At 40.2% G+C, this 22,228-nt stretch overlaps 1 protein-coding gene across 1 annotated transcript; it reads right to left on the reverse strand.

Moving 5' to 3' along the window:
- Positions 1-276: 276 nt before the first annotated feature.
- Positions 277-17,710, reverse strand: KAZALD1 (Kazal type serine peptidase inhibitor domain 1). Its single transcript, XM_020790862.3, has 5 exons — positions 17,455-17,710; positions 9,968-10,588; positions 5,874-6,034; positions 1,387-1,534; positions 277-690 (listed from the first exon to the last, which is right to left on the reverse strand). The coding sequence occupies exons 2-5, from the start codon at positions 10,515-10,517 to the stop codon at positions 599-601; spliced, it is 951 nt and encodes a 316-aa protein (XP_020646521.3). The 5' UTR covers positions 10,518-10,588; positions 17,455-17,710; the 3' UTR covers positions 277-598.
- Between the last annotated feature and the right edge of the window lie 4,518 nt (positions 17,711-22,228).

Here is a 22,228-nt window from a genome sequence, read left to right on the forward strand (position 1 = left end):
TATACAGACACCAGTTTGCAGATCATCACTGTACAGGAAGTACTTCTCTATTGACCAAGTACTCAGTATTATTTGTCTAATTCATATGTATTTTGTCACCCTGGGTGATCTTATTTCCAAACACTTCCAGAAGTTTTCTTCTCTGGTATACTGTACCCCGCCTCCCTACCACTGAATTACCAATAAGACTCAAGTTTGTGAGGTGCTGATAAACTAGAAAAGGGAAGGTGTATGTGAGTGTGATGCATTAGATGAAAGAAATGACATTTCTCTGGATGTGGTCAAAATGCCTTTTAATGTCCATTTGTTCTAAACTCAGTTAAATGCAGTATTTTCCCCATCCCATTACCTTGCTGTCTCCTTTATCAAGCAAACGAGTGGATTAAAAGAATAAATACATTTATCTCTCCCCTTCCAAAATGAATTTATATCAAAACTAATCATAGATCTTCAGCTCACTTCTTTAAATACATCACAAATGTTTAGTACTGGTTTCCTTAGAAGTCTAGGACTACAGTTGGTGAGCATACACATGATCAAGTGGGAAAGGATGCAAATGTTTCAGCATTCTGACAGCTCCCCACCCTCATAGATGCTATCAGTAATAATCATAAGACTCATCACTTTCCATACCATCCTCCAATCCTAGGTTGGGTAAGGGTAAGGCTAACTTCGTCATGTTCAGCTGATCTGGAAAAAAAAACAAGGCACAAAAGAAGTTCACCTCTTGTCCTTCATTGTGGAAAAAATTTAAAACACCTTTGCTAGATCAAATGCATGACCTCCCCAGTCCACTATTCTGTTTGTATAGTGGTCCACTAGATTCTGATAGAAAGAGAGCAGAATTGTCATCTAGAAGGTTTAGAAGAGGTCTACTGAACTCTATGCTGGATTATGGCCTTAGAAAAAGACTAAACATTATGGAACTAACTATTACAAAGAAATGCATTCTTTGCAGTGAAAATGACAGATTCATGTTGGGTTCCTTCCTCCTCCTATCTAATATGCTGTTCAACTTAACTTGATATTCCAGCATCAGCATACCAAAATAATGTTCCATTTATTTGCAAAAGATGATTTACAAATTCACATTTACAGAACACATGGAGTAAATTATTTCAATAGTATGACTAGTGAAGGATAAAATATTGGAATTTATTGTCATTTGATCAGAAAGCATTTCCCTTCATATCATGCTCCAAAAACTATGCAACAACTGAGTAGGCAGCCAGTGTAATAGCAAAGTATAAAAGAGGAAAAGGTGAATGAGACCCCCCCCCCCAAAAAAATTATGGGAATCTGCTGGCACTGGAAAGCAGAGGAAAGAACATGGTGTACTGGTCACACAAATTATCAGCACAAAGGATTTATTTGAAGAAAACTTACCAGGAGTGAGAACTATGAGGCTGGCAGGAGCTGCCACATGTCCAATGTTATTTCTTGCAAAACACTGGTAAGTTCCCTCATCGGTCATCCGCACAGCTTGGATCTGGAGCCAGCTGGTCACTTCATACTTCTGCGGGCCTCCTCTAAACTAAAGGGAATTATAGATGAATGATGTAGCTGCTAGAAGACTATATATAGATAGTTTTAGAAGAGGTGGCCACATTAATCTGTGCAAGCATATCAGGCAAAATCCAAAGGAAAAAAAAGTTAAAAATTAAAAGGACAAAAAAATTGTGGCACTTTTAAGACTGCTGAATTTTAATGTAAGCTTTCATGGACAAGTGTACACACACTTTCTGCTACTTGGCTGCTTCTTGGAAACTGCTTATTGTGTAGCCCTAAATATATACCTTGATTACACATGCATTTGTCCTGCTGTTTGGTCTGCTCTGGGGATGGACTGCTTTGTTCCTTTTGCCAGTAACCAGACCATATATGTGCAGAAACAGACCAGCCCACTGTCAAAGAGTTCCTACCTGCTTCTTCCTGGCTCCCTGTCAGGGACTATTGTTTTTTAGGTGCAGGTAGGATTGCTCTGTTTGGTTCAATTCTAGTGTGTGTGATCACTGGGATCAAACCAAAGTGGCAGTCTATCTGTCCCTTTGGAGAATTGTCTTAATAATCTTAACCCTCTTCCCTCTTAATGATCTTGAGAAATGGAAAACTTCCACTTAGCTCTCCTTTGGAGGGCAGGGGAGAAGTGTTGCGTTTATTTTTAATTGTTGCTAATGTATCAATGATACTTTGAAAGGATCTATTCAAGTCCCATCAAGACATTGCTGATGTGTGTGTCAGTTAGCAATAGCAACCGTTAAAAAGAAATGGAAAGCTTTGTCTCTTTTCCCCACAAAGGAGAGGTGAGTAGTTTTTCATTTCTCAAGATTGTTAAGAGGCAAGATCATAAAGATTGTTAAAAGGCATCTCCAAAGGGACAGTCAGACAACCACTTAATGAGCTAGAGAAATATTTCACTTTAAAAGTAAGGAATTTTTCCTTTTAAAGGCAAAGAGGATCTTGATCAAGTCACTTGAAGTCTGGTGTGGTTTCTTGACTTGAAACCACCCTAACCTTACATGTGTGAACATAAGGATTGCACCACACACCTCTATGTGACCTCATCCAACCTTAAGCAACCCTATTTAGCCTGCTCCAGCATGCTCCAATTTGACCATCTAGACAAGCCGTATGTCAAATGCCACTTAAGTCCTATTGAGTTCAGCAGGGTTATACTCATATACTTTGAACTAGGACTCCAGGTTGCATGGGAGTCATTGGGATAATCTCTTCCCAGTACAGATCAATTGCTGAAGTCTAAGAGATTACAAAACCAGAATCAGCTTTCAATTTAAGCATTCTCTTCTAACCCTATCTATTTAAATGAACTATTAATGTGGTATTTGAATATTGATTGCACCATAGTATCCTCTCACTCAGTGCAGAAACATGCCTTTCATAAATATGATCTCTAAAATAGCTTTCCCCAGAGCATGACTACATCTGATGCAAACAACATTATTTCCAATCATGTCATTTTAAAAGTCACATAAATACCGGACAAGGGGAGAAGAAGATATATGATAGTCAGTAGCACCAGGAAAAATACTGCCACGGCTCCCAACAAAAGGGTTTTATTTAAAGTTACTTCTTGGAGTACAACACTATGATCTGGCAACACTAGAATTTTGTAGTCCAAAACAGTACGTTTTCCAAGATCTGTTTAATTTTCTTGCCACATATGAGTGGCTGGATGATTGAGATTGTGGTTAGGAACAACAGACTTAAACTTCCACTCTCTGCACCATGGTGATGATGTCAAACCTCACACTTAAAAAAAAAAGGTAATTGCTAATTCTGTTGTTTGCATTACATGAAGTTTGGTCCTCATTTTTTCAAAATATATCTTTAGACAATTTGTACATTTATCTCAATTTTTCGTAAACTGACTGGCAGCAGCTGTCCAGGGTTTTAAACCGAAGTCCTTCCCAATTTTATCAAGAGATGGTGGAGAGTTAGCACTTCTACTGGGATCTTTAGCATGTGAAATATGTCCTCTGCTACTGAAGTATACCCCTTTCCTGACTCTAGACATCATATTGAACCACAAAACTATACAAATGCCATTGTCTAAAAGCTCAGAAACCAAAGGGGGATATGGGTGGGACTTTGAGCAACCAAGAGGGATTTTATATATCTTCTTGTCTCTCATCTGCCAACTCCTCAAATCCTTTTTCTGTACTGTCATCTAGTCCACAGCCTGCCAAGACATTACAAATTCTGGAATCCTTTTCAATTTTGCATTGCTGTTAAATAAGCCAATAATTACTTCAAAACAGTTCTTTTCAAAGTTGTGCTTCATAAGTTCCTGCCCATTGATTAAGTAACAGCATATTTGAATATGGTTCAGTACTCTGAGCTGATACAGAAAGGAGAAAACAGAGGCTATTCAATTTCCTTTTAGGAAGCAGAGAGAGAAGGCAATTTATGGTCTATTTCAAGTCCTCCTTGATTTATGCTTCAAAAGAGCTGACAGAGTGTACCACAGCTTGTTACATCTGCTAGGAATTTGGATAGTTTTCCAGCGTGGAAAATCAACAAGACAGAATGGTATTTCACAACAGACTGAGATATATAGAGCACACCCAGATACAACATGAACTCTGTGTCAAGTGCATCTGCAAATAGAATTAGGTGTGTGTCTCTTTTAAAAACCCAAAGTAGGCCACAAGTCTTACAGATGTCTGCATATGGAAACACATAAAAGAGAATAGTTAAAATCTCAGCCTAAACTAAGAACAAACAATAGGGTGGAACCCAACTAACAGTTTCCAAATATGAGAGAAGGCTGCTAGCTACTTGGTGTGATCACAGGGATTAACAAAAGAGGGAAGGGATGGAAACTCTTAGGAGGACAGTGTTACGGAAAAAAATATATAGTCTTGAGATGCATAGTTTAAAATCCTGCCTAAGAAATCTACTGAGATCAGATTGCCTACTTAGCATAATTCACCCAGCTTAAAGGCAGGTAGAACAGGTACTACCTTTTGCCTTATAGGTTTGCCATTTTCTAAATAAACAACTGGTATCCTTTAAAATAATTACCCCAACTTGGATCTAGATGCCTTGGATTCATGCAATGGCATTCCACGTAATAGGGAAGTCACCAACAGGCAGTTTTTCAGAATCAGTGGTGAAGCCAAACTTTAAATAGAGAAACCAGTAGTGAAAGTGACTGATTTGCAACCAATACTGTGAATGTTTTGAGAAAGGAGACCAAACTCTATTCTGTAAGTAAGCATGCACGGGATGATGAAAATCCTTTTTTAAAAAAAACCGAATCCCTATATTTTTCAGATGCCTTGAGATTTAACAGTGCATTAGAATCTTAATAGACTCATCTCCTTGCTTTTCTATCTCCCCAAAGAAGATTCTTCTATGCAATATGTTCTCTAGTGTTCCATCCAAACTATTTTTAATTAACTTCCAGCAATTGAGTTTCCCTCTAGAGATTATTCCATTGTTTTAGTAGTAAGAAAGCTATTCTTGGTGCCTGCTTTAATTTGTTCAATTTCATCATCTGCTTTTATGAACCAGCTTCAGCCAGCTTGTAGAATCCGTTGTCAAAGGGATAGTTGCTATATGCTTGGAGGGTGGAAGGAAGCAGGCAAATAAAGTTATTGCCATTCAATTCCAATATAGGACACTGTCTCAGGCATTTCACTGCATTTTTACCTTGCTAGTAACATGGTTCTTAAGCTAGTAGTGACACATATATTTTGATCTACCCAAACACTCCCTTTAATACTACAGATTTATAATTTCTATAAAAGTGTTGCAGGACTTCCTTACACACCCTCTAAATAAAAGGGTATAAGCGTGGCTGCCCTACAGCCTTTCAAGTTCTATTTTAGGCTGGATCTGCCAGTCTGTTAACCATTCTGAAGATAATCTAGAGAGGTTTATGTCTTACATTTTATCCGCAATGCACACAACAGTCACTAATACTATTGTGAATATACTGTATGTGATTACACTTTGCAAAGTAGAATGATGAAGCATAGAAAGTTAGAAAATAATTAAATCTCTCAGTAACAGTGGAAATAATTTGTGGGAAACAGAATATATCATAAGGATGAACTGAAAATCCAGCAGCAGTAAAAGATCATCTAAACAAAGCAGAAGCTCATCTGGAGAAATTGGCTAATTGCATCTAAAGTAGATACTCTGATAGGAAACACAACAACACCTCTATAGCTAGAGAGACAAAAACCATAACACAGACCATCCTAATGAGGATCCACATAATGAGAAATATTGCTATTGCTAAAGCAAGTTTACAGTATCCGAGGCTGATGAAGAAAAATCCATCTTCTGAGCTTCATATGCACAAACCACCACCATTTTGATTGCTCACTAGAGTTTCAGCTTACCTGAACTGAAATGTGGGGGTCATCTCCAGGAAGCAGCATATCCAATCCCTCCTTCCTCCATTCAATAGATGCCATGGGGTAGGCAAAGACCTCACAGCCAAAGATCACATCTTGCCCAGTAACGTTCCAGATGTCATAAGGAGGAGATACAATGTGGGGCTCTGAGAAAGACCAAAGAGAATTGAGACCTCTGCCTTGCTTGTGTGTGAACACTGGTCTTCATTTTTCATGCTAGATTTTTTTTTTTAACAGATGAGCCCTCCTGGTTTGGTATAGGTGAGTTCTCATGTTCTGCCTCTCCCAAGTAATAATTTAATCATGCAAAATAATACTTATATTGTAAGCCTAAAGCAAAGCCTCTGCTATATTTAACTTTTGTGTAGCATTTATCAATTTGGAGTCTAGAACGAATATCAACAACTATTTAAAAAAGGAATTGTTTGTTCAGCACTTCTGCTGCATTCTTCATTTCAGCATATTGACCTGAGTGGTCCTCCTTTGCCATACGTACCAACAGCTGTTAGATAGCAATGTGTCTGCATCATCATGGCCCATCCATAAGCCAAGGCCCAGTGGCCCAAAGTAGTGGTCTGGTGCTTTGCCGCAGTCATTTTTGTGAAATGCTTTCCAGGGGAGTTGCTGCTACTTTAAGTTTTGGGAAAAACATTTTATCTTTGTGGCAACTGCTAATCAGTCAAATGGTTCGGTTTGATTTTAAGGTTATTAGTTCCCCCTTTTCCCTCTTGTTTCTGGGCTGATATTTAAGGGAGGGATCATGGGTCAGTGATAAAGCACAGGTTTGATCCTTGGCATCTTTAGTTAAAAAAAAAAGGCATCAAGAAGCAGATGGTGGAATTGGCTTTTTGCCTGAAACCTTGTGGAAGAGCTGCCAATCAGAACAGATAAGACTTGGCTCAATAGATAAATAGTCTCTGATTTAATATGAGACAAGCTCTTATCTTACAGTGTGGTTTTCTAACTCTTGCCAAAGATTGTGAGGCCAAACATTATGGATTTATTTAACGCAGGGAAGGGACCTCTGGATGTTGTTGGATCACAGTTCCAATCATCCCTCACCATTGGTTGTGCTGACTGGGTTGAAAAGAGCCACAGGCTAACAACATCTAGAGAGCAGGTCACTGTCCACAAGGTCTCCTGCCACCCAGAGAAGGACATGAAGTATCATTGTGGAAATCGGGGGTGGGGGGGAAATCACAGCCATTTGAGGCAACCACATTGCTGGGTTTAATGCCAGAACCAGCCCTATTAGTCAGCCACACATTCAGGATGCCTTCTTCAGTGTCTTCCACTGCCTCAATCATGCTCCCCAACATCCCTTCTACTCCTCCAAGGATCTATCAGTATCCATCCATGTATCCAAACTGATCTTTACTATGAACAGCAGTTGCTTACCTGGTTCTCTCTTTGCCACCTGCCATGTCTACTAAAATGTGTACTAGTGGTGTCATCTGTTGTGTATCTCCCTAATCTCACCTCCCTCCATATCATTGGCAAATGCCATTGGAATCAGGTACATGGCAGGGCATGCCACAAAGTGTGTTCTAGCAGACATTATGTAGAGGAGATTCAGTGATTGCACATTAAGTTGTGTGACTCAGCTGCTGCCACTGTTGTGTATCTCCCTGATCTCACTCCACCAGTGGTGAAGATCCCCCATCATCCTTAGCCATTATAGGCAGTAGTGAGGAATCAGGGGAGTTGAGTCCAACAACATCCTGAGGGCCACACAGTCTCCAGCTGTGATTTAGAGTCCCATCTGCTTCCCTTAGCTGTGTCTAACTCGGTCATGCTGACAACAGCTTGAACTAGGTGAGCACAATGTACCTGCCCAGCAGTTGAATAATAGCAAGCAGCCACTTCCTGACATCTGAATGTATCCCTAACATAACCAGGAAGAGCTTTTGTGCAAGATTGAAACCAGCATGCATATTGGTAGTAAGTAATAAACTAAGAGATTTAGCACATTTGCTTTCTTGCACTCTTGGGCAAACACAACTTTTGTCTCATTTTATTTAGTTATTTATTGACAAAAGAGGACAGTGAGAAAACTTCAGGAACAAAATGTGAGACACAGTGGGAAATTATTAAAAGCCATTGTTGAAATGAGCCACTAATGCGTTTTGCTGACATCTCTTCCATGAAGCAATTGTTCAAAAGGGTCCCAAATGGTGGTGGTGGTCCAGGAGGGGCACAGACAACTACAGCAATCCATCACAGGAAATTCACCAAAAAACAAGTGCTGCGGCTTCCCTCTTTTCTTGCTTCTTTCCTATTGATCTCATAGTACAGTACTACTCCTTAAGTTGTGCCATTTTGGCTTGCGTCCTATCTTCCACCAAACTGGTTTAATGGGTTGTAGAAAATCTGAATGAAGGTAACGCCACCTAGACTCACAGTGTCCAGATTCTTACTACCAGTGCCTCTCATTGCCTTTTAATGCTTCCTAGTGTATTCCAGTGTGCCTAGATAGCACTGGTTCCTACGTATAAATAAGAGTATCTTTCCACCTTTGTCTCTCTCCTATGGCTATACTCTGCAAGTGTGCTATCAGATAGAACAGGGCAGGGCAAAGTGGGACCCACAGACTGCATGCCACCCTCCAAAGCCATTTTTGCAAGTCCTGGTTGTTCTCACCCATCCCTCCAAAATCAAATTAAATTTTACTCCTGATCAGGGGTGGTGTTGCTCTCATTGGTCTTGCGGGCAGACAACTGACTCTCAAACATTGGCTGAAATCCTGTTGTGCAGTTACACAAATGGTGTAACTTTTGGAATTGCATTGACACAGACATTATCTGTTGCATACTAAGTAGTGCAAGTTCAACATGCAACGGATAATACAAGCCAAGAACTTAATTTACTGCAATTTACATCTAAAGTTACGCTATTTGCACAACTGTGCAACAGGATTTTAACCATACTGATATTGCCCACCTCTGATCTAGAAAGTTCCTGGGGATGTATATATCAGAGCCACTGGCTTCTAAAAATACAGAATCAAAAGTACTGTATCACTATCCAGTTCTTCAAACAAAAGTGTCCACATCTTCCTGCATTTGAAGAAACATGTTATATTCCACGAAAGCACACATACTGAAATAAAGTTATTAATTTTAACACTGCCACAATACTTTTCTTTTGGTTTTTGATAAAGCAGATTAACACTTGTGCCTCTCTGAAAATTGGCTTGTAAAAAAAGTAAACTGTTGTCTTTGAAAAATCCTAGATATGTAGGGTCTCTCCAAACCCTGGTGGACAACATGCAGTTTATGCAAGCAGCCCCTAATGCTAAGCAGCAAGAACAACCGGGTGGTTTTTAAAAACAGAATTGTATTTCAGAAAGCTCTAGAAATCATGACTCATCTTCAAAAGCCCTGTGTGCTTTATTTTCATTTTTTGAAAGCTTATTTTCATTCGAAAGGAGTGGTGTGGCCCATGGCAGGTCCAGAGAGACTGCTTCAGAACCAGCCCAGGTTGCCAATCTCTGCTGTAAACACAGAAGATTGCACCACATAGATATTGCTCCACTAATTGCCATGCAGCTAACTGGATACCTCAATGGTTTAGGTATCTGGCTGACAAGCCAGAGGTTGGGAGTTTGATTCCCCACTGTGGCTCCAGGGAGAGGAGCCAGTTTGTGTGGCCTTGGGCAAGCTGCGCAGTCCCAGGGTGCCCCCAGAAGAAGGTGTATTATCTACCTACAAACCCCTGGAAATGATTGTCATAACTCAGAATGGACTTGATGGCATGGAATTATTGTTATTAATTGCCACAGACACCTACAATGATGTATTTTTGGGGGAAAAAATCCTGACAATCTTTGTCTTCACCTCACTCCAGAGGAGATCAAACAAGCCAGCTGTGCACTGCAAAGAAATATATACTTCTTTTGCAGGGAGGAATCATAACTCAGTGCCAGAGAATGTTTTTGGCATACGGAGACTCTCAGTTGATGCCTCTTGTTCTTGGGATATGAAAATGGAGAAAGAACTGTATTATATTTTCAAAACAGTAGCTGTTCTTCACTTGCATGTTCATGTAGCCATCTAGAGACAACCTCCATTGGACCTTACCTGATTCACAGGGGCCTTCATGGGCCACGGTGAGATTAGTCTCTGGGTGGGAGTTACGCATCTCTTGGAATTTGCAGATTTGGGCATAGGTTTTGCCGTCAGACCCACAGACAGCCTGGCTGGAAATGCAAGTACACTGAGGCTCGGGCACCTCACCATGTTGCAGCTCCCCGGATTCAAGGCGGCATTCTAAGTGATCCCCACACTTGCCATAGAAGTGGTTGGTATTGTCCAAATCACAAATCTGTCCTTCCAGGTTGGCACACTCCCAACAGCAGTCACAAGCATCCAGCACCACCCCAGCAAGGCAGCCACGTGGCGTGGGACAGTCCTCCAATCTGCATTCCATGCAGCTCTCTCCTTCCTCCAGAAGCCTCTGCCAGCCACGCTGCAAATAATCAGGAGCGATGGGTAGGGCCCGACTAAGGACATCCCAGCACAAAAACACACATAAAAAGGTAACTTGAAAGGAGACAAAGTTAGCTAATCGAGACATTCTCACAAGCTCCATGGCTCTTGGCATCCATTCATCACCCTTGCTTGGAACCATCCCTTGGACAACTTGCGCCTTCAGCAACAAATATCATAGGCTTTTCTTCAAAGCTATGGAGCCATCACTGCCTGCAAGGAAGAAAGGAGGGAGGGAAGAAAATGATTAATCACAAAGATAAATGAAACAAATTAATACACAGATCACTGTCTGAGGAAATGAAATTTCATCACTGCTCCTGTCAATTAATCCAAAATCATGACGTTAACATTTCTGTATCAAGATGAAGGGCTTGCATGCCAGCTAGCTTACACTTGCTGTAGTTTTGTTCATTCCAAAAAAGATCCAGAGTGCATTATGGGAACGATTGTTCATTCTTCTTGTTCATCCTGTTCTCTGAAGACTTATATGACCTAGTATGAACTCTGTCTTGCGGAGTTTTGAATTTCAGGTAAAATTCCTATTTGCTTTGCAGTAGAAGTAGATATAGATCCACAGAGGGGAAAAACTACAGGTTCCCCAGAGTCTTCTCCTTTCTCATTAACTGTGCTTACATTCTCAATAATTCATTCTGAAATATATGTAGATGAAAGAATAAAAATATTGTATTTGTGAAGGCTTTCACAGCCGAGATCTAAAGAGCCCAAAAAACCCACAACAACCAATAAAAATATTTCTTATTTGCAGTTACAGACTTGTGCATGCTGCTTTATTTACTGTACATATAATTAGAAACCAACCAAACAGATCAACAGCAAACAAACAACACTGCCAACAACAGACTAAAGAGAGGGGGGAAACACTCAGCAGAGAGGCAGGGCTTTCTTTAAATTCGAAAGATGGCAGGAACAATTGTTTCGTGCTGGATAGACAATCACTCTAGCCCAGAAAAGTCCCTCCCAGTCACACAAACTACAGACAGCATGAGAGACTGCAAATAACACTCCAACACTCTGCAGTACCTTGCCTTGGAATATTTCTCCCCATCAGCCTTTATTTTTCCTTAGTCAGACCGAACGAAACAGAATTTTTAACACTGGAGTTTAGTTCCCATAAAATGTCAATTATGATGTTCATTGAGATTCAGATGGATATATCAGAATTACCATACACTAAAGGTAATCTTTGAAATTTGTGTTCATCACTTGAGAAAGGAGAATTTTCTTATTCACTTGAATTCTGTTCCTCAGCTGATTTAATATGTATGTGCAGGTGGTGGTGGATAGAGCATCAGACTAGGATTCAGGAGACCTGTATTTAAATCTTCTTTCAGCCATGGAAACAGGGGTGGAGGGGGTGAAACGGGCAAAACCACTTCTTAAATATCTCACATATCTCGGATACCCTTCTACATTCACCACAAGTCATAATTAACTTGATGGCTCATGTATGGCGGCATATTCTGGGATTTGTAGACAAAATATATAATTTCCACTCATCTATTCTAGGGCTATAGGGAACTCCCCAGGCAGTTCACGCTATTTTTTTAGAAGTCACCATGATACAAATTAAAAATAAGAATATTCAAGCTGAAAGCAAAAAAATGTGTGATTTTGTTTTAAAAAACACCAGTTAAGATAGCAGTAGATCAGAATTACCACTTAAAAGCATCTGCCAACCTTCAAGTAATCAATTGAAAACAGCTTTAAACAACAAGGGCTAAAATTCTGTTGAGGAAAAATGTTTGCAACACTAATTATGCAAATATGTTGTGCCCTTGTGTAGGCTACTTGCCACATGATGAGTTGCACAACCACTTTTGCAAACAGGATGTAACCAGTTGTGTGAGACCACAAATGAACTTATAAACTGTTTATGGGGTCACCTTTGCATACCTTGGCTTTTGTCAATAGGATTCTGGCCTTGATCTTTAGAGTCTATTTAAAACCAGCCAATGAGGGAGTCAGGCATATTCCTGCAGGAGAGAGTTCCATGATGATAGTTCTACCACAGAAAGTATGCTGGCCATTGTGACCACCAACCTAGATAAGCAGATATTTCAGATACAATATGCATACACATAAACTGACCTTTCTTTGTTTGTTTGTTTGCTGCTACTTTTGTCTTTTCCTGTTTGGAGTGTTTAATGGTCTTAATGAGACAGCCAGATGGATACTAGTCAGAGTGTAGACTCAGACCTGGGAGACCCAAATGTTAGTCCCCATTCAACTGTGAAACCCCGTGAGTGACCTACCTCAAAAGATTGCTGTTGTAAAGGTAAAGTGTGCAGGAAGGAAGCCATATGGGCCACCTGGATCTCACTGGAGGAAAGGTGAGATAAACATGTAATTGAGAATAAATATTCATTTGTTTTCTTAAAAATATTTGGACACCACCTTGGTATCCATAGAGATTAAAGCAGTTTAAAAAATTATAGTAAATAACCAAATAACCAAATTTATTCATTAGTTTATTTGTTTGTTTTTAATGCAACCAAACAAAGCCATAAGGATGCAATTCAAAATAAGCTATACTGTATTTTTAAGTATGATATGCTTCATTCAGCAAATAGAAAGCCAATTAAATTTAGGTTTTATGCCAAGGACACAGCAATAGTACATGAAAGCTTCCATCACTTCAGATACTGACCTTTCAGCGTGATTAGCATAGAAAAATATAATAACCAGCAGGTGGCTATGGACTGTTGTTGTAACAAGCTAGGAATTCAAGATCTCCATCTATTTAAGCCATCTGCCTTAAGTTTATGAATGTTAATTCCCAGGCTTGTCTTTCAAGTATTTTATGGAGGCTTCTTTTTAGAACAAAGACTGAGAAGTCAGCGAGAGAGCAGTCATGCTGGGGAAAATATACACTCAGTGCTAAATTATTCTTGTCCCCAATTATGTTGATCTCACCAGTTGTTTGGCTTCATTCATGCAGCTCCCACTGGCACAGGGACATCTGTTGCATTCTATCCGATATCTAGCAGTTGGCCAAGAAAGTTCTTTGGGAAGGGCAAGGAAGTGTGGCTGCTATTTTTGTGTCTTGCTTGGAACCAATATGTGTCAGGGAAGTTTCTGTTCCTCTCTCTGGTCTATTTCTTTCTCATCCTTAGATGAATCCTCTTTCTGCATCCTTGGTGGAGTTTGGAAATATTACTTTTTTGGGTGATAACCACCAGATTCCTGCAGCCAGTGGGGCTCTGATTCTTGTTTCTTACCATTATCACCAACGTGATTTGCCACTACCTCAACTGAGGCCACAGTCACACAAGAGAAATGCCCCCCTCCTTTCTCACACCTTCTGCTTTCTGTGTAGTCGCACATTGTGATCATGTGGCATATATCCTGTGGTCGTGGTTCATACATTGAACCCAAACTATTTTACTGGTGTGACCACAGCCACATTTAGTGAAGTGGTCCTTAGAATTATAGTATGCTACAGTATTATAAAGTGGCATAGAATTATGCTACAGTAACGATTTGGCTTGGACAAAAGAAGGAGGTCATGTTGACCCACGGGAATAAAACAAAATTTCAAATCAACAGCTGGGGTAATACATTTATTAGGATCTACTGTAAATGTAGAAAATACGTTTGCAAAATAAAGGAAAAGAAGAAAAGATTTTTCTAAAAGGTCTGTTAAGTTAACCTGTGTGGCTTTGGGTAAGCTGCACAGTCCCAGGGTACTACACCCAGGAGAAGGTAATGATAAAACACTTCTGAGTATTCTCTACCTGGAAAACCCTGAAAACAATTGCCATCCATCATAAATATTATTTATTTATTTAAAATATTTTACCTTGCCTTTCTTCTTAAAAGGACCCAAGGTGGCTTACATTATTTAAAAGACAATATTTAAAAGCCAAAAACAATAAGTATACAAATGTACAAAAAGGATTAAACAAGTATTACATTAAAACAATTATCATGTGCACTCAAGTCAATAAAATTAACTTTACTTATTATTATTATTATTATTATTATTATTATTATTATTATTATTATTATTATTATTATTATTATTATTATTATTATTATTATTATTATTATTATTATTATTATTATTATTACAATATTAAGTTTATCTACTATCTTTACCCTGTATTCATGAAAGGGAGCCTCTTGGCACAGTAGCTAAACTGTAGTACTTCAGTCAAGGCTGTGCTCACGATCTGAATGTGATTGCAATGGGCTGAGGTAACCAGCTCAAGGTTGATTCAGTCTTCCATTCTTCCGAGGTTGGTAAATTGTCTATGCAGCTTGCTGGGTGGGGAATGATTAAATTGTAAACCACCCATAGAGTGCTTTAGTGCTATAGAGTGGTATACAAACAGCATACTTTGTTTTGCTTTATCATCACCTATACATGAAACTAAGGGACGTGGTGGCACTGCGGGTTAAACCATTGAAGCCTCTGTGCTTACAAGATCAGAAGACCTGCAGTCATAAGATCGAATCCACCTGACTGAGTGAGCCCCCGTTGCTTGTCCCAGCTCCCGCCAACCTAGCGGTTCAAAAGCATGCAAAACGCAAAAATGCAAGTAGATAAATAGGTACCACCTTGGTGCAAAAGTAAATGGCGTTCACGCTGGCCACGTGACCACGGAGGATTGTTTGTGGACAAAGCGCTAGCTCTAAGGGTTGGAAACGGAGATGAGCACTGCCCCCTAGAGTCGGACATGACTGGACAAATTGTCAAGGGGAACCTTTACCTTTTTATACATGAATCTAACCACCATGGATTAAATAGAGGGGACATGAATGTATAATCCTTATGTCTGAAAAGTAGATATTGATCCACAAAAGCTTACACTCAAATAAATCTGTTAATCTTTGAGGCACTACTGTAAATTTCCTTTTCCCCCTCCCTTTATTCATCCTCACTGTTCCCAAATATGTTGAGAACAACTAACACTGATACTTTTTTGGAAACTGCACAACATATGCAAGGGTTCAACTTCCGCTGAACTCTTCATCAGGCTAAATGTCAAAATGTTTGAGGGTGAAAGAGAGGGAAAAGAAGGAAAGGATTTTGCTTGGAAGGTGGAAGAGTGTGGGGTTATTAAGGATGTTTCCATATATGCAATTAGCTACAGTATTCCAGTTAGCCTGATACAATTAGCTAGTGACCCTGGGTCCCTTCTCCATGGTATGAAGGTTGACTTGCCCACTTGGATTAATTGCTGTGCATCTTACAGCAGCCCTCTTGTCATCCAGACTGGAAAGGGCTGCTGGGAGGGTGGGATCTGTTATGACAAAGGATGGACTGCACAACTTTCTGGCCCTGAGACCTGCATGTGATTCTGTCTCTGGAGTTGAGGCCACACAAGTATGTGTGTGTATGTACATGCACATATGCACAAGTATGCATGTGCACACAGATACACATCCTTACCATTGATTTCCCTTCTGCGCTAGAATGGAGTGGACCACCCCTCACAGTGAGCCCAATATGGATTGTTCTTTCCTGACTAGCAGCAGCAGGGCAAGAATAATTTACAGTATATAAATTGTCCAAAAATCAGCAGGAGGTGAATGAGAAAGAGGTTTGGGCTGCACTTAAGGAATTGGAGAGGGCACATATAGCAACTGAGCTGCATGTTATGGATCCCAAATTAGACAGACTCTTGAGCTTTTACTGCTCTGTGACTGGAGTGCAGCACTGTCACATAGTGCATTTCCTTTGTGGTCATCTCCAAAAGCACTTCTCTTAGAGTCATGATGAATTTAACTCCCTCTAGCCTCCCATTCTGTTGTCCACTTTATGGCTTCTGCATCCAGAAACTGGGGACGGAACTCTCACATCCCAAAGCCATCCCCTTCCTCTGGCTTAACTGACAAATAGAGTTGTTGTCACACATAAATAGGAGAACCCAGCTTCTTGAAGTAAAGAATGTTAGCAAATACCACGGAGTTACAGTCCAGCAATACAGAAAGAATTTCATTGGATTTCAAAGCAAACTAACCCATACCAGCAGGGTTTCTGTTGTTTTATAGAAAACATACACCACACAGCCCTGGGCACTAAAGACTTTTTTGTGACAGAAAAGCCTTCCCACAATTGTTCTCTTCAGTTCCCCCACCCATCTCCAAACCACAGACATGCACACTTCATCCCAAACATCCAGCTGACTAACTATGATAGGAATAGCTGCTAACTGCAAGCTGGCAATGACAGCTCTCCTAGTGTGATAGTGAAGATAATAATATAGGATGCAAAAGAACTCTGTGATTTGGGAGAAAGGGGTTTGTTTTGTTTTGGTCTTAGAGGGCTCATTTGTTGCAAGGTTAAAACGGAGAATGAATCTAAATTTAGATCAGAGTGAATGGGGTGCATTTTCTTTGTTCCAGAAAAAGACCCTTAGGAATCTTCTTGACCAAGCTTATTCTCATTGTGTTACTTGAGAACTTTCCTAAACTAGGAACAGATTCAGTTTAGTGACAGAGCTCTGCTTCAAATATTCATGCAGAGGAGGAAAGCAGTTAACTAGTGATTCATTTCAGTAGCGGATTTTCAGCTTTCGAGGAACTTGCTACTGAGATTCAAGGTGAATAGTGGTAGGCATTTATAATAGCAATTATAAAAACATGGACACAAGGACTTCAGACTACTGTTCTATGGTTCAATTGTCCACAGAATTCCTTGGAACTGCCCCATCCCTGACAAAGGTATATCTAATGGATGTTAAATGCATGTGTCTCCTGCATGTGAAAACAGGGGGGTTGGTGGAGAGTTGTCTAAAAACCTGAGCTTTTTCCAAAAACAACTCGAAGAGTTTCATACCTGATGTACACTTTGAGGTGCCAGGAATTTTCAAGGAAACACTTCTGGGAGCACCCGCATTTGAAAATGTATTCCCATGCAAGTACATGCTCTCCTTTCTTTTAATTTATAAATCAGTCTTGAGTTGCCTTAAAGTCATACATTCAATATCCCTTCTCTGGTTCCTTAGCATACTGTGCACATGAGACATTGCAGTTCTAAAACACCCCACATTTAAAATCTGGCACTTCTTTTGCTCCCAATGCTTTGATGCAGTGGTGGAGGTACCTACCTCATTTCAGGTATGACAGAGTCTGTGACTGATTCAAAATTCTGCTGACCCGTCGCTTCCAGTGCCGTCAAGGCTGAACAGTGCCTTCAGCCAGGTTGTGTTGGATGATTTTTGCCTTTTCCACTGGCTTAGTTTGTCTGCATCTCTGCTTGGAACAAGGACCAGTGATGTCATAATGAAATGTGATCCCTTCACCCCAGCCCTCTTCACTTTCCTTCCCAACCAACACACACGCAGCCAGCCATATACTGTGCCACTACCGCAGAAGCCTGCCTGATTAGCCACGAAACTTATTTTCATGCTGAATGGCTATAAGTGAAGCCCAGCTGCAACCGCCTTCTCTGCTCTTGAGTCTCTGTGCTCCACTGAAACTTTACAGCTGTAACTAGACACCTTTTCCACTGCTTTGCTTAGAAAGAAGCCTCTAAGAAGCAATGGTAGGAGGTTGACTGACGGTATTAATATGAACTCAACACGTCCACTAGGCAGCTGGGGTTTCTTGGGGGGCACCTATGCCTGATCTTGCAAACCAAGGTTATTCTGAAGCAAAGATTACCCCCCAAAACTCTCCAGATGCCCCCTTCAGCTTACTGTCAAGAAGAGTGGTGAAAATGAATGTGTAAAGCCAATTCTGAAAAAAAAAACTATAAGAAAAGAAGAAACCAAGAGCCAGAAACAGTGGTTGGATGGCAATACGTCCCTTGTTACAAATGGCCTGAGTTTACCCTCAAAAATTGCCTTTCACAAAAAGTTCAACCCATACCCACAAATAGTCAGGAGTCAGGATAAATTAGAAAATTCTGAAAATGAAATATCAATGAAAGTATTAAATGCTAAAATAAGCATAAGATTTATTCATGCCTAGTGATAAAATAAGGAGTTAAAAGAACACAGAATTTTTTAAATCTTGCAAGAACTCCAGGGAGTACAAAGTTGGAGAAAAATCCAGAATAGTGCCTTTTGGGTCTTTGATTTTCTACTTCTTACATGAATGATAGTATACTCCATGGCTGGGGCATTTTCAATGGACGCGTCAGAGATCAAATACCGAAATTTTGCTACCAACACAGAGGTAAAGCTTAATCAAACCACAGCTCAGTTTGAGACAGAATCCAGAACCTAGCAAAGCCAAGTTAGGGGGGTGGGTCCTTTGGGAACAACAATTGAACTGTGTAGCAACAGGTTCAAGTCCACACAAGGGTGGACAGCAAAGCCTAGACTGAACAACAAGAAAGTCAAGTAAGCCAAGTATAACAGGGAGAGGGAGACCAAAGCAGAAGCAGGGTCTGTTGGAGTTTTTACAGCCCCACATGTTGCCTGTGATTTGAGTGACTGTCTAATCTATGTCCAACCGTAAGTTAAAGAGACTCAAGAAAGGAGACGCAAGAAAGGACACCAAGGGCCTTGGCATTGCCCACCAGCAGTTGCCACCTGGATAAAAGAATGAGCAGGACCTTGCTTACTTTAGATTCTTGTAAGCTGAAATAATAGCTTTTTTGGCCAGTGGTCAGTAAGTGGCTGTGACGTATCTAAGATTCTCATAATGCCTTCAGTATTCATCAGCATTGCTACCTTCAAAGATGCCACCTCCTTTTAGTAACAATAGCTTTGATTTCTTGTACCACTTGGTTCAGCTTCACAGTTGTGGCACTTGCAGTTCTATCCAGTCTGGCAGCAGCAGCTTCTGTTTGGGGATACAGAAGTTAAGAGAAAAAGGTGCCAAGGAGATAAAATTGGTGAGAGACTGTGATGGTGATGAAGAGGAGGAGGAGGAGGATGTTGTCGTGCTAACTCCTGGATTCCCATTACAGGCAAGTCATTGTGAGGAATAGGAAGGAAAGGGTTACTCTAAGGTTCATCCAAGACGGGATCCTCAGTGACAGGCAGGAAAAGTTAATCATGATATCAGCCAGCAAAAGTTCTGAAGCCAGAAATACAGTTAAAAAGAGGGGAAGGAAATTCTGGCAAAGGGAAAGCGAGTGGCTTTTCAGGCTGCTATGCATAATCCAGGAGCTAGAAGCATGTCGATGGGCCAAAAGTGAGGGTGAAGGCAGATCAGGCAAAATCCAAAGAAACAAATCAAAAGACAAAACATGTGCCACCTTAAAGACTGTTATATTTTAATGTGATTTTTTTATAGACAAGTCCACTCTGAGCCTTGTGAGAAGAAGATAATAGATGAAACGAAGTATTTTATGCAAACCTTTAAAAGGCAGAGCTCTGCCCTGCAATGAAACCACAATTAAGCAGTAGGGGAGACAGATAACCCTGGTTTGCTGGTGTTTTATGCTTCCTATTGTCCTTTTGAGTCCCTTTTAGAAAGAACCAATCTCTCCTGTGCTGTGCTTCCCTCTTGAAATACTCAAAGCACTTCTTTCTTTGGGAACATATGCACAAAAGTCCTTAAGTTGTTCTCTCTGTGAGCATCTACCCACCCAGCCACCCAGCCACTTTCTCAAAAGCAAGCAAGTACATCTTGCCTGCAGTTTAAGCACAAATGGTCATCATTTGTGCTTAAACTGCAGGCAAGATATACTTGCTTACATTTGAGAAAGTAGCAGCTCAATCAATTTTCAACTAACTTCCTTGGAAATATTGATCTTAGTTACCATTTTAATATAGTACTTGTTCAATTCTTTTTTAAATATTTGTATACTTACTGTTTTAGCTTTTAAATACTGTTTTACTGATGTAAGCCGCCTTGGGTCCTTTTGGGGAGAAAGGTGGCATAGAAATATTTTAAATAAAGAAATAAATAAGTGAGAGGCCACACAAAACACATAGGGATAGATTTCATATTAGATCCTTTTAGAACAGAGTCTTGCAATAAATGAGATTTTTCGACCAATGGTTAAATATGTTCCATTGATTTCAGTGGGCCTGCTCTACAGCCTACTGATGCATATAGGTTTCCACACAGACTAACATGACATGTGTATGTTCTTTGCATGCCAGCTGTCATGGTTGTAATTATTAGGGTTAAAACTTGAACTGTAATTGGGATATGTAGTTGTGGAAAGTTATAGAATGAATCCATATTGGATCTGTGTTAGCATGATTTTGTACCATGGGAATGTTTTCTCCAAGAGGGGATGGGAAAAGGTCCATGTAAACAGCCATATTACGAGACGATAAGGAGTCAAGCCACAACACCATTGTCTGGATCTAGACCCGAGATGAGAAGCTGGAAAACAACACCTGTACTGTACTTCTCATGGAAAAAGGAGGCGTGATGGGATTGGACTGTCCTTTACACCCATTGGTCAACATCTCGAAGAGATGAAGAAGAAGGGTGGTGCCAAGAAGACAGAAAATGGAGGATGGTGCCACATAGACAGAGCTGGAAGAGATTGGAGGGCTTAGAGAGCTTCCAGACTCAGATGCCAGATTCTAGTTTATAAAGAGCCATTTTTGTAAGCTTTATGCTAAGCTTTTTAGAACTTTATTTTTGCTAGTTGAATTTTGTTAAGATTCTAACTGCAATATCTTATGAAAATGTAACTTATGCTTTGCTTATGCAACAAACTGAACATCTCTAAATACTTTATTTTTTCAATAAAAAAATTAATATTAAAATCCTTTAGATTGGTCTCTTGAACAGCAAGTCTGCTGAGCCTGCTTCAAGAAGAATAGTTAGGCCACAGAATGCTACAGAGTCCTTTTTGCCTGAGCTTTGTTCGTCCTGGCAGACTCCAAAGCTCATGGTTTTTCTGTTTTATTTTTCTTGCTTAACTTACTTAAGTACAAGCAAGGATTTTCTTTAGAACAGACTTGTAGTAAGGGGTTTGTGTTACATCCTGGCTGAAGCCCCTGGACTCCACTCAGCTAATTAGGAGTACACTTACACCTGGACACTCTCTGTTCAGGTAGCAAGCAATCCTTCAGGGGATCTCGGTTCTGACACCACAACTTTGACTTAAAAGGCAGCTACTGTTGCATATGAACACAAATCATTAAAAATATGAAGTAGGGATAGAGGTATGTGAAAAGTTTTCAAACCCTATTCCCAAATTCCCCCAAATTCCTTCTGTCTGGACAACCAGATTTTTGCCCAGCTAAAATTTTCCCCCTATTTACAAACTCGTATGCATCTAGCTGTAATTATCAGTTATTAAAATTCTGCCATCATGTGTCAAAAGTGACTTGATAGCATTTAACAACAAAATTCTGTCCTGCTATGTTAATACAACTATGTTAATATGGCTTTTAGTGGGCTAAAAGTCTATTCCAGGCCTCCTGCCTTCATTTAGGGTTATGAAGTTGTAGGTGGGGGTAAAGTATGTGTTGAATGGTTGTTAAACCTTTGAAACTAGCTCTTTTGAGGATTTATGGATGACAAATGGACCTCAACAGATGGGAACCCTTGACATCTGAGCATTCAGCCTGGAGGCAGGTGGTGCAGCATGGCCTCTCCCAATTTGAAGAGACACTTGTTCAGCAGGCCAAGGCAAAGAGGCAGTCCCGAAACCAGCAAAATCAGGGAGCTGGACAGGGGACAGCTTGTATTTGTTTTCAGTGTGGAAAGGATTGTCACTCTCGAATTGGCCTTCTCAGCCACACCAGACACTGTTCCAAGACCTCTCTGTTCAGGGCATGTTACCACAGTCTCTCAAGACTGAAGGATGCCTACAGGATGACAAAACTCTTCAGAAGGACTATCAATGACCATTTATTGAACAACAATTAGTAGAGCAATAAAACTGTGGTAGCTAGGTGTCATTATCCTTTCAAAGATTCTTCCCTGTTGAAAGAACCACTGTACTGCAGTACATTA

The sequence above is a fragment of the Pogona vitticeps genome, chromosome 3 (assembly GCF_051106095.1).
Source record: "Pogona vitticeps strain Pit_001003342236 chromosome 3, PviZW2.1, whole genome shotgun sequence".
NCBI lineage: Eukaryota > Metazoa > Chordata > Lepidosauria > Squamata > Agamidae > Pogona > Pogona vitticeps.

Excerpts from the sequence above, each read along its gene's own strand:
- KAZALD1 (XM_020790862.3), bottom strand. The coding sequence starts at position 10,517 with ATGGTTCCAAGCAAGGGTGATGAATGGATGCCAAGAGCCATGGAGCTT. Across the intron at positions 6,035-9,967 it reads TGAAGGCCCCTGTGAATCAG|AGCCCCACATTGTATCTCCT; the intron begins GTAAGGTCCAAT and ends GGTCTTTCTCAG. Across the intron at positions 1,535-5,873 it reads ACCCCCACATTTCAGTTCAG|TTTAGAGGAGGCCCGCAGAA; the intron begins GTAAGCTGAAAC and ends AATTCCCTTTAG.